This window comes from Haliaeetus leucocephalus, unplaced genomic scaffold (assembly GCF_000737465.1).
Source record: "Haliaeetus leucocephalus isolate CR32 unplaced genomic scaffold, Haliaeetus_leucocephalus-4.0 Scaffold656, whole genome shotgun sequence".
NCBI classification, from domain to species: domain Eukaryota; kingdom Metazoa; phylum Chordata; class Aves; order Accipitriformes; family Accipitridae; genus Haliaeetus; species Haliaeetus leucocephalus.
Window position 1 is genome coordinate 11598644 of NW_010973092.1, and position 13740 is coordinate 11612383.

General features: G+C 40.1%; 1 protein-coding gene across 1 annotated transcript; it reads right to left on the minus strand.

Annotated features, from left to right (window-relative positions):
• Positions 1-2723: 2723 nt before the first annotated feature.
• ATP6V0E1 (ATPase, H+ transporting, lysosomal 9kDa, V0 subunit e1) lies at positions 2724-12904 on the minus strand. Its single transcript, XM_010579237.1, has 4 exons — positions 12894-12904; positions 11591-11638; positions 6221-6348; positions 2724-3398 (listed from the first exon to the last, which is right to left on the minus strand). Exons 1-3 carry the CDS (start codon positions 12902-12904, stop codon positions 6255-6257), a joined length of 153 nt encoding a protein of 50 aa, XP_010577539.1. The 3' UTR covers positions 2724-3398; positions 6221-6254.
• Between the last annotated feature and the right edge of the window lie 836 nt (positions 12905-13740).

Here is a 13740-nt window from a genome sequence, read left to right on the forward strand (position 1 = left end):
GGCCGGGGCTCAGCAGGGGGCGCCGCCCCGCGCGCTCCGGCCCGGACCCTCCATGCGGCTTCGGGGTTTGTTTTGTTTATGTCCCTTCCTGACGGGTTCCCGGAAATCGCGTGACTCGCCCCCCTCACGTGGGGAGGGAGGGCGGGCGGCGGGGGGAAGAAGCCGCGCCAGCCAATCGTCGGCCGCCGCCCCGCCGGCCAATGGGGCGCCGGCCCGGCTGGGGGCCTCCCCCGCCACGTGACGCCGGAGAGGCGCGAGGAGGGTATTTAAGGCAGAGCGGCGGGCGCCCGCGGGCAGCGCACGGCGGTGACGCCTCCGTCCCGTCCCGGAGCTCCGGCTGCGCCGCGGTCCTGCCGCCGTACTGACGGTGCTCGCCCGCTCATCGTCTGCCGGCAGCTCTGCGTTTTTGCTACTGCCTGCAGCTGGACAGACAGCCCCCTTTCGCGGTGACAGGCAGCTGGCATCCATCACTTCAGACACGACTGGAGAAATCACTACAGAAAAACCCCAAACCCAACAACCCTGCCCTTTTTATTTTACTATTTGTAAAGACTATTTCTTCTATTGTTTAGATGAGTTTTTACATTTCAGCCCGCTGTGGTAACAAAACTTCCTTCTTTCCACTGTACCTAAAACCCGCTATTTTTTTTTCTTGCCCCAGAGACTTCGTAACAGGTAATTCTGGAAACAAGGAACCAGCCACCCACCTCTGACAACTAACTTAAAGCCCTTCGCGTGAGTGAAATGCTTCCATGTTTTCCAGTAGAGGAAAAGCAAACTTCCATAAATTCTTCAGAACAATTTCCTGTGAGAGGCACAGATGCAGATATTTGAATTTCCTAAGCAATACCACAAAAAAAAAAAAAGTTAAAAACATTTGAAATGACCCTGACCTAAACACTTGCTCTACATTCTGCCAATGTTTATGACTTAAAAATCTTCAGGACTTGACTGTGGACTCAGTTTCCTTAACCCTCCTCGCTTTCTACCTTCCCCCAAAATATCCATGCACATCCAGAGATCAGACCATTTCCGTGCAGACCCAGGCTTTCAACCTATTTCAAGCGCCAGCAAGCTTCCTTCTTAGATATTATGACATTTTGCATTCTCTTCTGTTGTCACGAAGCAAGAGGAAACTGTTAAAGGCTTTGATACCTGCATTGTTTGTTAAACACCAGTGGCTGAATCTGTCTGCTCTAATTTCCTGCAGTCATGCAAAAAAAGAAATTATCTGAAGCAGTGTTAATTCCTGGCACACATGGAGCAGACCATTCCATAATCACGACGCAGACAGTAGGTCACACAACATTCAGCAGAACAGGAACAAAACATTATTTTTTCAACTTCTTCAATCATGCTACTACCTGCTATCTGTTTCAGAGAAAATATTAACCATTCAGATAAATGGAAATTTCTCTATCCAGAAAGCAGCTAAATAAAATTGAACTATGGCTTGTTTGTCCAGGCTTTGAATAGCTCTTTACATTAAATTCACCAACAGTGAAACAGGCCATGTGAACTCTGTTTTACTTCTCCTGTATCTTCTACAATGAGTGATAGCTCAGAACCTGAAATAGAAAGCTTGTTAAAGAAAGTGATAATATCAATATAACTAATAGCACTGTTTGTCACTGGACATTTTCTTTTCTGGTGTCTCACTTTAGGGTAAAATAACAGGCAGATCAATATGTTTTAAAAAACTGTGATGTATTCGAAATTGTCAGCGATGTCTTGAAGCATTTCACCTCCCCTCCCCATACTATGTCAACGTGTCTTATCCTCCACGCACACTGTAAAAAAAACCAGAACAAACAACAATCTAAGCTTTTACAAGATCACTTGGTTTCCGATTTTCTTAGGAATTATTTCCCACAGACTATACAGTATTATGGCGTACAACTTCTTGCATGTTAAAATACAGCTGTCAGTAGTGGGCAACTTGAAAAAATTCACTATTCTAGTCTCAACAGTCACTATGCTTATTTGTAATAGTGGCCGCATTCTTGTTTCTTTTGCAATTCATACTGTCCAGTTTTCGATCACCGCAAGTTACAGCATTTTGTCAGGATCTCAGGATTTCCTGTATAGTAATGAGTACTATTGCACCGAAGAAGTTAACAGTACTATCCAAAAGGAAAAAAAATTAACCGCTCCATTACGTCCTTGTGCATAGCATAGCAATAAAACACAGTAAGGAAAAATTGCAATTTATGTGGACATGATGTAAGGAGGTAAGAAAGTATACATGAAGGCTCCTGTGCATGCAGCAGTATTTATATCCTTTGAAGCTATTCCTTAACAAATGACTTACTAGATTCACTCCCAACTCCATGGACTCAGCTGACATCGAGGAGCCTCAGCAATCTTTCATCTCCGGCCTACATTGTCATGTGCTTTATCAGGTCTGCGATTCCATGTGCAACTGTCAAGTCAGTATAAAACAACTGCTGTATTTTCTGTTCAATTCAAATTGCTTGTTATTATAGGTATCCCCTCAAAAGGCCAGGGAGTAAATCAATCTCCCATCAAAATTACTATTTATGCTTTGTTCAAACTAGTCATGTTATCTCTGTTGCTGAGTCCCCCTAGTATCAGACAACGGGAAGTTCATGGAGAAGAGGCTCTCAAGCCAAGGCATTCACTTCTTCCTGCAGACCTTTCAGCAATTTTAGACTGCAAACTTAGTCCTATTTTAGAACTACCCAAGAGGTCTTGATACAGGCAGCAAGTGTGCTCATCTCATCACACCGTATGACTTCATCACAGTTTCCCCACATCATTTAAGTTTCCCCAGCTCAACTCTGGCCAACTATTGTCTGATTAAAACCACAGAAAAGCACATCGTAACAGTTAAACATGGCACAAGAGCATTTTGTATAAAGCAGAGGATTAGTTTTATTTCCAGGCATGAGAAATTTAAGACCAAATTTCCCAAGAATACAACTCACTTTAAAAAAATAAATGCCATCAGCATGTGGCACCACTGTTTTTCCTCTCCTCATACAGTTTCATTGCACACATTTTTTTCAAGTGCAGTCAAACACAGAACAGGGGTGAACAGCACAGCAACAGACAACATAAGACCTGTAAGATATATAGTGTTCCTACGGAGTGAGTAAAATGAACAGGAAAGCTGACTCTACGACCCATAAAAACTTTAGAAATTTTCATCAGATCTGAAGTTAACAGACAAAAATTTACAGTACTGAAGAGGAGTATAAATTGCATTAGGCACACTCTTAAACGGTATAGTAGGAAAAAATACAGGGCTTTGAACAAGCCATTTGAAGCACAATAGAAAGGTTAAGGCATTAATGCAGGCTTGGTATCCAACCAACTACGTTAAGGGCATCTTTGGGTCAGTGGAGTTTTTCATCTGCAGATAATCTCTTCTTTACCTGCAAAGCAAGAGGCAACTTAATTATTCCTTCCCATGGAGACAATTTACTAATCGAAGACCTGGCTGTTAACCACAACTATTTCCATTTCACAAATGCACTGAGAAATGGTCAAGAACTGTAGATAATTCATCTATACGGAGCTTCAAGAATAATCTCTACTTCCTTCCCTTTCTTAGCAGTTTCATTTCTGAAGCTACTGCAAGTCCTTTTAGCTACATTCTAAGTCGATCGAACAACTATTTTACTAGAAAGTTTGCAATGCTGTAACAGCATCCAGTCATCTGGATGATATCCCTTCTTGCACTTGCATGAAGAAAGCTCCTGGTCTGAGAACACAAGACTGTAAATCAACAAATTTAAGGAGAAAAGGTGGTGTTAGATCACATTGCTTAAAAGAGGCTATGGCCTCTTTACCACAGCTACAGAAGTTTGCATGCTCTTACATACTGCCATCCAAGCCATTAACTTGATTATACAGACAAGTCATCTGATACATCATCATTACTTGGAGAGACACTGACCGAAAAGAAAGACCAAACTTCTGTAATTTGACATGGATCAATCAAGTCAGCATCTGTAGAAGCTCCTCATTAGAATGCAGTAGCTTTCTGTGTGCATTTTCAGCCCGCTCCATTGGTCAAGTAAAATGGGTTTGCTTAGACTATCCTTATTTTCAAATAAGATCTCTCCACTCTGGGAGTTAGCATTTCGTTCTCTGCTTTAACTCTTTGCCTTGCCTGTACTAATCCATCCAAAACTCAACTGAAAGAGAAATGGGAGGCTGAAAAAAGTATAGTACATCCACCTTGAGTGCTAGAAAAGCACATCTTAAAAGCCAAAAATAACTGGTCAAACAAGAAACGGTAGCTATATTTATGGAATTCCATGCAGTGCCAGAGATATAACCCAACTCTTTCAGATGGAATCTAATTCACAGCCCCTATCTAGTGAGAAACTCAACAGGGGGCTCTGAGCACAGAGGCACACAGCAGCAAAAGACAGGACACTGCAGCTTGATCAAGGTAGCCACCTCCTTGCTGCTCAGCTCATTCAACACTACAAGAGTAATTCAAACAAGATTGTGGAGAATAGTATGTCCTGTTAATAGCACATTTCTAGGAAGAAAGCACATAATATTTAACCATGATATTTGTGATTATATGCTTCTACTTTTTTAAAGCATTCTTTTTCACAAAGACAAGAACCTTCATTTTATTCCAAAATTAAGCCAATGAAATCAGATATATCAAAGGTTAAAACAAACTGCTTCATGTAACACAACAGCATGTGCTATACAGGTCTCATTCTCCATTAATAAGTTTAAAAATGACAGCTCCTTGCATAAACTTTCTGGCCATCCCAGAATACATTAGTTCCCTCTCTATCTTGGTACAAATTTACCTCCAGTCCTCTGGAAAATCCTTCACTGAAAGGGAAGGGGAAAGTCCTGATTCTTTTAACAGGTGCCTAGAGTCCAAAAGTTGTATCTCCATTTTTTTTCAGTGCTGGTTGCAACACACAGACCATTTATCAGTCAGAAGGAAGCCCAATTTTTATATCCAAGGCAGCTACTTATTCAGATAACTACATTTCAGTTTCAGATTCTAGGCAACTGAATTATCCTTTGAGATTCAGGGATCTGTATGCCCATTACCAGAATACACTGGTCTCTGTTTTAGCTAACTAATTATGTGTTAACACATGAGCAGTGAAAATGCTCCCAGGAAATTCAGCTTGACTGACTTAGCTAATTACAGGCCTCTACTTAAAGCAGGGCCAAGTCTACCTTTAGCTTCTGCTTGCTGCTTAAAAGAGAAGATACAGACACATACACATGCCACAGTCTGACAACACCACGGTTCAGATGAAGCCTACTTTGAAGCAGTGGAGCTTTGCTTCAGGGTAAATGTTCAGGATGCTTTACAGACAGCATTTAACTGAGCTATAACATCAACTGTCATCTGTCTGCTGCTATTGGACTTCCATAAACAGAAGTTAAAGTAATAACAGCAAGGGGGTAGGCAGTTAAACCTAAAAGGACAGAAAAAACAGGTAAAAAACGAAGTGTGTCTAATTATTCAGTTACCAGCATGAAAAACTAAAATCACAGGGAATTCTTTCCACAGCTATCCTTCATTTGAACCTTCAACTCCAAATGCCGCTGAAACCTGAAGTCATCATGGTACTTTTAGTACAAGACTTTGTATTTTTGCTGGTCATGTCAGAAAGCATGCCTAAGAACTGCAACAACAGCATTCCAATAGCACTACCCAGATAGCAACCACCAGGCTCATCTATGATTAAAATTGCACACAGGCTATCATTAAAAAAAAAAAAACCCAAACATTAATCTATAAGCTCGGCATTAGTGCTACAACATTGACAGGATAAAGAACCATTCTAACTGCAGTTCTTACTCCGAGTTCCCAGATGAATGAGGGCAACTGTACGTTGCCTTGGAAATCAGGACAGGTCTTGGATGAAATGGTAGTAGTAGGCTTGAAGAGAGGTTCAACAATTGTTAAAGGTTAGGAAATCCACTTATGCTAGCTATTAAAAGATACCCCAGCCCAATTTTTTTTTTTTTTTGTAGGAAGAAGAAATTTACTGTTCTCCTTACAAACCCCTGCTTACTGAACACAGCACCATGACACGATAGCAGAGAAAAATAACTGTACAAGAATTAAGTCCAAGCTTTTCACAGTATCCAGTCAAGATTAACATCAAAATAAGTTTTGTTGCAGCCTACAGGAAGAACTGTTCAATTTCTCCTGAAGCTTTAACATGCCAAATATATTAATAAATCTGATCATACTCACCTAGTCAATAAATTGCAGCAGAGGACAGACATCCTTAAGGCCAGTGAGATTTAAGATACCAGATTGTTTCATTGCTTAACTGTGGCCCAAAGAGAGGGTTGAGTTGAGCCAGAATCGCAATCAGCCAACTGCAAGACAACCCCCCAACCCAAAAGAGAGAACATCAGCCAAATTACTAAGCTTATGACAATGGAAAGGCTTGTCCAAAGCACAAGTACTATCAGAAAAAAAAACCCAAATGACAGTTTTCAGGAAGGTCTAATATCAAATCAAAATTTTACTCAAGCTCATACACAAAGACCAGATACCAGCAACAAAGATCTGGTACCAAATCGTTCTGCAACTGAAACAATAAATTGTCCTGTTCAAATTAAAGCAACACAAACCCACCTGACAGCATTTCTCTCGTACTTTTCCTTTGACAGGAAAAGTGTTTTGAGACATATGGAACTCGGGTATTTGTGAGCTCTGAAGATAGAAACATAAGAGAGACTGACCTTTTCTCAGTGCCTTTGAAGCATCCTTTAAACAAAAAACTCTGAGAAACATACTTTCTCTCATTTGCTCTTATTTTCAGTGTATGACAACCTACCCTTGCAGACATAGTATATTTTTCATCAGAGACTGAACAAAAGTAAATTTAAACCTGGCACAGAAGTCAAGAAACAGGAACCTAAGGCAAAAGGGTACAATGCTACAGGAACACACACACACAAAATTAAAAACCCCACAACAACAAAACCAATATGACAACAAACCCCAGATCATCAGCAACAGCAGCCTTGTCATCAGAGCAGTTCATAAACTAACACTGCAGAAGCCATAGCCAGAACCGAGAACAAGAGGAATGTAGTTTGTGGAAAATATCCAGGAAAGCTAAACAGAAATAAATATTCCACTGTTAAAAGATGTATTTGTTTTGTAAATATTACAAGAGTCAGAAAAAGCAATGGATGCTTCCATGGATTTAAATCTATGTTAAATACTAACTATTTAAACACATTTAGTGAACACACTGGCTCATCTGTCTGCTATTTCTAGAATGCTTTGTAAGGAGGAGAAAAAGCAGAGCAGCTTTGCAATGGGAGCTGCCACAAATGTATCAGAGTGCTTAGGCAGTCATGGAAAATTCCACACAAACCTTGATGCTTTGACCAACAAATGAAGTGCAGGTCTGCTGTGAAATGGCTAGAAGAGCCAGGGGCAAAAGACATGGGCCAGACTTAAATTTTAAGAGGATTGATGTGTTTTCTTTACAAATATTTATTTTCAGTGCCACTTTCAGTTTTGCACAAAGTAGGACTCTAGTTAAAACGGCATGCTGAGCCTGCAGCAGTCTATCAGTCATGCAAGCCTTGAAATACATAACAGGCTCTACAAAACAATTAAAACAGCAGCTAGACACCACCAAGAGAAGAGCCAACAACCTTTAGGTTGACATGTTTCTACTTTGCTATCCAAAGTGATGATAATGTATTTTGAAATCATGTTAATCATTATGTTAAATTTACTTAAGGGAAAAGCAAATTAGCTCTTAAAAATAGCACAGAATTTATTTTGCAAGGGTTAATTTTCAGATACAAAAGACAGATAGAAGGGATGCCAGAGCACTGTACCATCTGTCTTTAGCATCCTGAACTAACAGAAGTGGGAGGAGGGTAGGAACACTAAAAGCCTGTTAAAGCACGTTATTCTCTTTCTCACTGTACAGAAGGAAGGAACTCCGTGCACAAATATCTCACCTCTCTATGCTTCCTAAGTTCAGACCCAGCATGGCTGTGAATTAAATGAGCTGGAAGCACATTCAAAATATTGACATGTCCCAGCTGTATAACCATGCTTTAGGCAAGCACTGTGCAGTTTTCAAAAGCTATTTGTTGGGACCATGCTGGATACCCAAGCTCCGAGCCATAGTGGCATTGCAGGTCAATAGTATATTCCTCCTCCCTACTCTGCTAGGGCCCAATAATTTAAAGTAGTAGTTAGGCACTGAACTCTACGACTCCCTTGCATTCAAGGTAAGTCACAAAAAAGCTTTTACCACGTTTTGCTTAAGTGATGCTGCTTTATACAATAACCTATCATGACAATGCAAAACAAAACACGGCATTCAAAGTTAAACAAAGCAGGCCTCTGTACCCAATGCATAATGTTCTAGGGTTGCTAAAATCAGGTATGGCATTCGAGCCACCCACAGGTCCTTAAATTCTACAAGATACCACTTAAAACAGTTAGTGTTAATTACCCAGCTCAGACAAGGAAATTGAAGTCCCTTATGTTCTACCAGAAAGATTTTTAAAAGGTCCTTCTACCATAACTGCCATCTGTCTATGCTGCATATTACAAATTAAGGTCCTGCTATCTCTGTTTAAATGTCAATTTGGGCAACCGTATTTTAATCCTTTTAGAATCAGTAGCAAATAATACCATTTTTCAAGCACCCTGTCCTCTGTTAGTACAGTATCATGGTACTGTTTCAGGAACTGCTTTGTAAATAGCAAAATAGATTTAGACTTTGACAGTTCTTTACAACATGGTGTAACCTATAATTTCTGCAGCAGTAACTCCTTATGCTTTGCCTTATACTTTACGAGGTTCCTGAAGCTCATGTATTCTCCTTCAAAAGGCTGCTGGGTACATATCTGTACACAAATTATGCACTTACCCATGCAAAAGTTTTCTATAGAACAACCAAATTAACACCATGTGATCAATATGGTTATTCAAAATTATTATTGTTAAATCTAAACACAGAAGAAACAGCTTTAAGTTGAAATGTGATCGACTTCAAATTTAGTTAGCACAAACAGAGTTTGATGCAAATTAATTTGTCCATCAAGTGGTGTTTAATGAAGACAGGAAGTAGTTTTTCCCTATTTTCAACTGGAAAGGTCCCTCAAAGAAAGTAGGTCTAGCAGAGTTCTAAACAACTCCACAAAGAAGTAGATAACAGCACCAGCCACCTACTAAGGACATGCAAATACAGAAGACCATACCTGGGACAATGCAAGTTATTTTAACCCTAACACATACAATGAAGAATCCTCAGAAACCATTCTTTCACACTTCCTTCAAGACTGAGATGAAAAATTAGTCTCTTTAGTCACCGAAACCAAGGTCTGAAATTTTTTGAATGCCTCCCCCAAAAAAAGAAAAAGTATATGGGAAGAACAAACTTACATATGGACTAGATGATCTTTCAAGGTCCTTTCCAACCAGGGCTGTTCTATGATTTTATACAGAATTCATGGGGGGTGGTGGGGAAAGACTGTGTGATGAGGCAAGTTCTATCTTGGAACATGAGGAGAAAAATCTGCTTTTTATCATATTCTGGCAAGCAGAGACTATATATGTAGTTTATGTGGTTGGGTATAACTAGTCATGGTTTAAAACACAGTAATGTTTTGCTGCTTCTCTTTTTTCAAGGTATAATTGGAGAAAGCCAAACGGAATACAGAAAACAAGTTAGAGCCCACAAAATTACAAAAGAACCCCCTCATTGGACATGCAAGAACAGATTATAAATCATGTTAACGACACTAGATTTATAACAGGTCTGTTTCAGTACAAAAATCACTAAACTTACAAGTGAAATACCACTGTACATTTGAAGAGTTCACAGCATTCAAAGTTAAGAAATTCTACAACAAATACATTCCACATCATAATCCAGGGGTTTCTGCAGATGCGACATGGCCTCAACTTAAAGGAAACTGTCCTTCTTCAAACAACAAAGAAAACAAACCCTAAACTTCAAGGATTTTAGATGAGTAGGACATTATTTCTGTTAAAATACAGAGTAGGAAGAACTTAAGTGACAACTTTAAACTTAAACAAAAACAAAACACTGCTGCCCATCCCCCCAAAAACCCAACAAACCCCAAACGCACAAATTACTGTAACCTGAACACAGTAACCTAGTGAAAATGAGCATCCAGTTGCCCTTTTTTAGCCAAGCATCTGGGACCTACCACGAGACTGGGCTGCTACATACTTTATGTGCAGGCAAGGAGGCCTTCATAGCACTGAGATTCCCAAATTTCAATCCCAAATTCAAGTTGCTAGCACTACAAAGCTCAAGTTTCTACATCTGCTCAGCAAAACTTTAATTTAAAAAACTGTCACAGAACCAAGTTTGCTGTACTTTTACAATTATTCAGAAGAGTTATTTCTTAAGACTTCATATGTCAAATACTCAAAATTAAAACAAAACCAAAAAAGGCCTCACCTGTATAAAACCTGAATATCGCATTATTAAACTAAATCAAACCTGCATAAGCCTGCACCACAGGCCAACCCAACATGGAACCAAACAGGCGTTTCCTGGAACACGCCAACACTGATAATATGGCTTTTGGCTGCCAGTACTTCAGAATGAGTCTTGAGATTAGAGATGCATTTCTCTAAATATTCATGTTAAGCTCCTTAGAGTAGCATAAATAATGCCTAAATACTTCAGGAAAGTACAAATACTACTCAGGTTCAAGTGAACTCTGAATAATGATTTTATTACTAGTTAATGCTAAAGATCTAACCAGCCTTTTACCATTTACTCTCTGTAACAAATTCTTTCAAAGTTATTTCTGCATAGCACTTTTTTGACTAAGATCAGTCTCTAATGTCTTAAAAGATAAATGATTTCTTTTGTGGACTCCAGCTACAGCTGGCTTACCTCTTGACAAAAGAACAGATATGAGGAATTCCTCAACAAGTTATTTTGTTATTTTTACCAATTCTCTTACAGAAGAGAGGCAGCCCCAAATATCATGTGCATCTAAACAGAAACAGTCTTTATATATTAAAGCATCACAAGTCTGTCAGAAAAATTATTTGTCATACATATAAAAACCCCCATGTGTAAGTTGTTCCACCCACTGCCCTGCCAGATTTCAGGAATATATTCAACCAAACTAAGTAAAGCAAAACTCATCAGTAGGTTTAAATTAGTATTACCTTAAAAATAAATGTAAGGTATAAAGAATGAAAAAGGCAGAAAGTCATTGCTCTACCATGAATCAGAAAAATTCTAGAATTGACAAACTGCCATTATACTTGTGAGCGAATAAGCCAATGAACTGGAAAGGAGTAATATCAAGTCAACGCAGAGCACTATTCAACAGTTAACATGTCAGAGGACAACAAGAGGAATTCAGGTTTAATTCAATATCTTCCAATGGGAAAACGTTTTCTTCAGCATGTTGAAGGTCTTTAGAACTAAGAATTCTAAGAGCTATCAAAGAACACCTTGTCTAAATCTCTGTAACACATTTAAAAAGCTTCTTCCTAAATGTTCTGAGGATATAAAAAAGGAACTTTTGATTACATCAGAACTGTGCCTTGATTAAGAGGCAAGACATTATTTATACTTACAACAGGTAGCAGCAAACAGCACATGTCACCAGCATTGTGTTGATAACACTGCAAAAAGGAAGGAGAGAAGCAGCTGATTAGTTGTCATGTTATGACTGACCACAAGATACATCGGGGAAAAAACCCAACCAGCAAACAAGAACAAGTTCAACTTTGATCATGTGGAAGGTGATTCAACATGAGTGTTCTAACTTCTTCCAGCTGAGTAACTTGCAGAGGCACAGCTAAGACTCTGCAAAAGAACTGACACAGCTCTGGCAAACAGAAGTATACAGCTGTATTTAAAATAAAATAAAAATCACTCCGAAGAGGAGCAAAATCTTATGCAGTCAGTGTCCTTGCTCCATTTCACAGTCACGTCTACCAGCAAGTTAGTAAACTACTGAAGTTGGATATTGTAATGCTAACAGTAAACAATAAACATTTTCTCCATTTGCAAAATTCTGCTTACAGAAAAATTAAGTATCAAAATATGTATTTTAATTTCATATCATGAATGAGGGTTTTGCAAACTGAATACAAAATAAAATCTCAAAGCCACATGAAATTATCTTTAGGATAAGATTTTCCTTTCTTGCTGAAAGAAAACTGTGTCAGAAACCATAGTTAAGCTGAAAAGAAGCAAGAACCAAGCAGCTCTTGAAATTGATAATGGTAAAACCACAGCTATACACACATATGATTTTGAAGTGGGAGGAAAAGAAATGAGATTTTCTAAGAGTGAGTGATCTATGCAGCTCATGGAACTCAGCAGCAAAGTGGAGGGTTTTCTTTCCTTTTTGCTTTATGAAAAGGGAAATTCCCTCTATGTATTCCATCCTCCCCCAAACCAAGTAACAAAAAACTCATGTTAGCTCATTAACTTCCAACCGTTTTGTGACATGGATAACATTCAGTATTTTTCATCTATTTACACACATCCACCTTGTCAACTTTCAAACAAATGCTATAAAGCTAACATAGCCTGAATTAAGCTTCAGGAACCCCTCCTTTCCAAGGAGTCCCAGAGTCATTGTTTGGGAGTTTTATCCTAGGAAATGTGAATTCTTAGGTCAGTTAAAGTTTGCATTGACTTCTTTTGTTAGAAAAAGAATGACCCTATTCAGAAACAGGCTTTGGGTAGTTTTTTTGTTGTTTTTTTAATTATTATTTTATTTAAGAAAATGAGAAGTTAACAGACTACGCAGTGTTACTATAGACATGCTATAGAATCAGAACACAGCAGTGCTCTACTCATATTTGTTAATCATATTTTTGAATAACGACAGAACATCTGTTGGTGACCCACATACTTCCCACATACTTTAAGGACATGCCCGGAAGACATATTTCCAAGGTATTTCTAGAGGACAAGTTTTCAGGCACAACACACACTTCAGGTTTGAAACTGAGGCAGTACACAGCAGAGCTAAATGCAACTTGAGGAAAATTCCTCCAAGTTCAGATAAACAACTAAGAGAAAAGACAGTTGGTACCTGTGGAGTAGAGAGGATGTCAAAGAGAGGAAGAGAGATTAAGAAGTCATTATCTCCTAGGGAAAAGAGAAAGACAAACACTTGTCTACTTTTCAATCAGAGCAGCTAGGACCACTGCAGGAAAAATGTCCCTGCTTAGACGCCCTGCTTTTGTCCTCAGGCCACCACAGCTACAAGGCCACCAAGCACAGAACGGAGATCTACTACAGCGGCTTTTTCAAGTCTCATCCAGCATGAGACTAGAGGACAGTGGAATAAGCTAGAAGAGGTCAAGTAAGAAAAGAAAGAGGGACTTATTGCTCAAACGCCATCGAACTGAACAATAGACCTCCTCGCCACAGGATGCGGCGTATGCAGGCGTTTACAGGGCTGGAGGGGAAAACTCAAATCCGTGACGGACTATTAAGGCACGGAGACACCGCCTCTGGCCTCCGGCCCCACGCTCGGGAAGCCTCGCAGGCCGTAGCTCCGGCCTTCCGCCGCTGGCTGCATCTCGGCTGGCACAGGCGCCTGGGCCCGGGCCCGCCCGCCCTCCGCGCTGCGCCAGTACGGCGACGAGGAACCCGCAGGACTACTGCGGCAGGAGGCGGCGGCTCCGGGCCCGGCGGGGCGGCGAGCACGGCAGATACGGCGCTGCAGGGCGCCGCGGCGGCCGCCGGGCCTCGACGGCGGGGG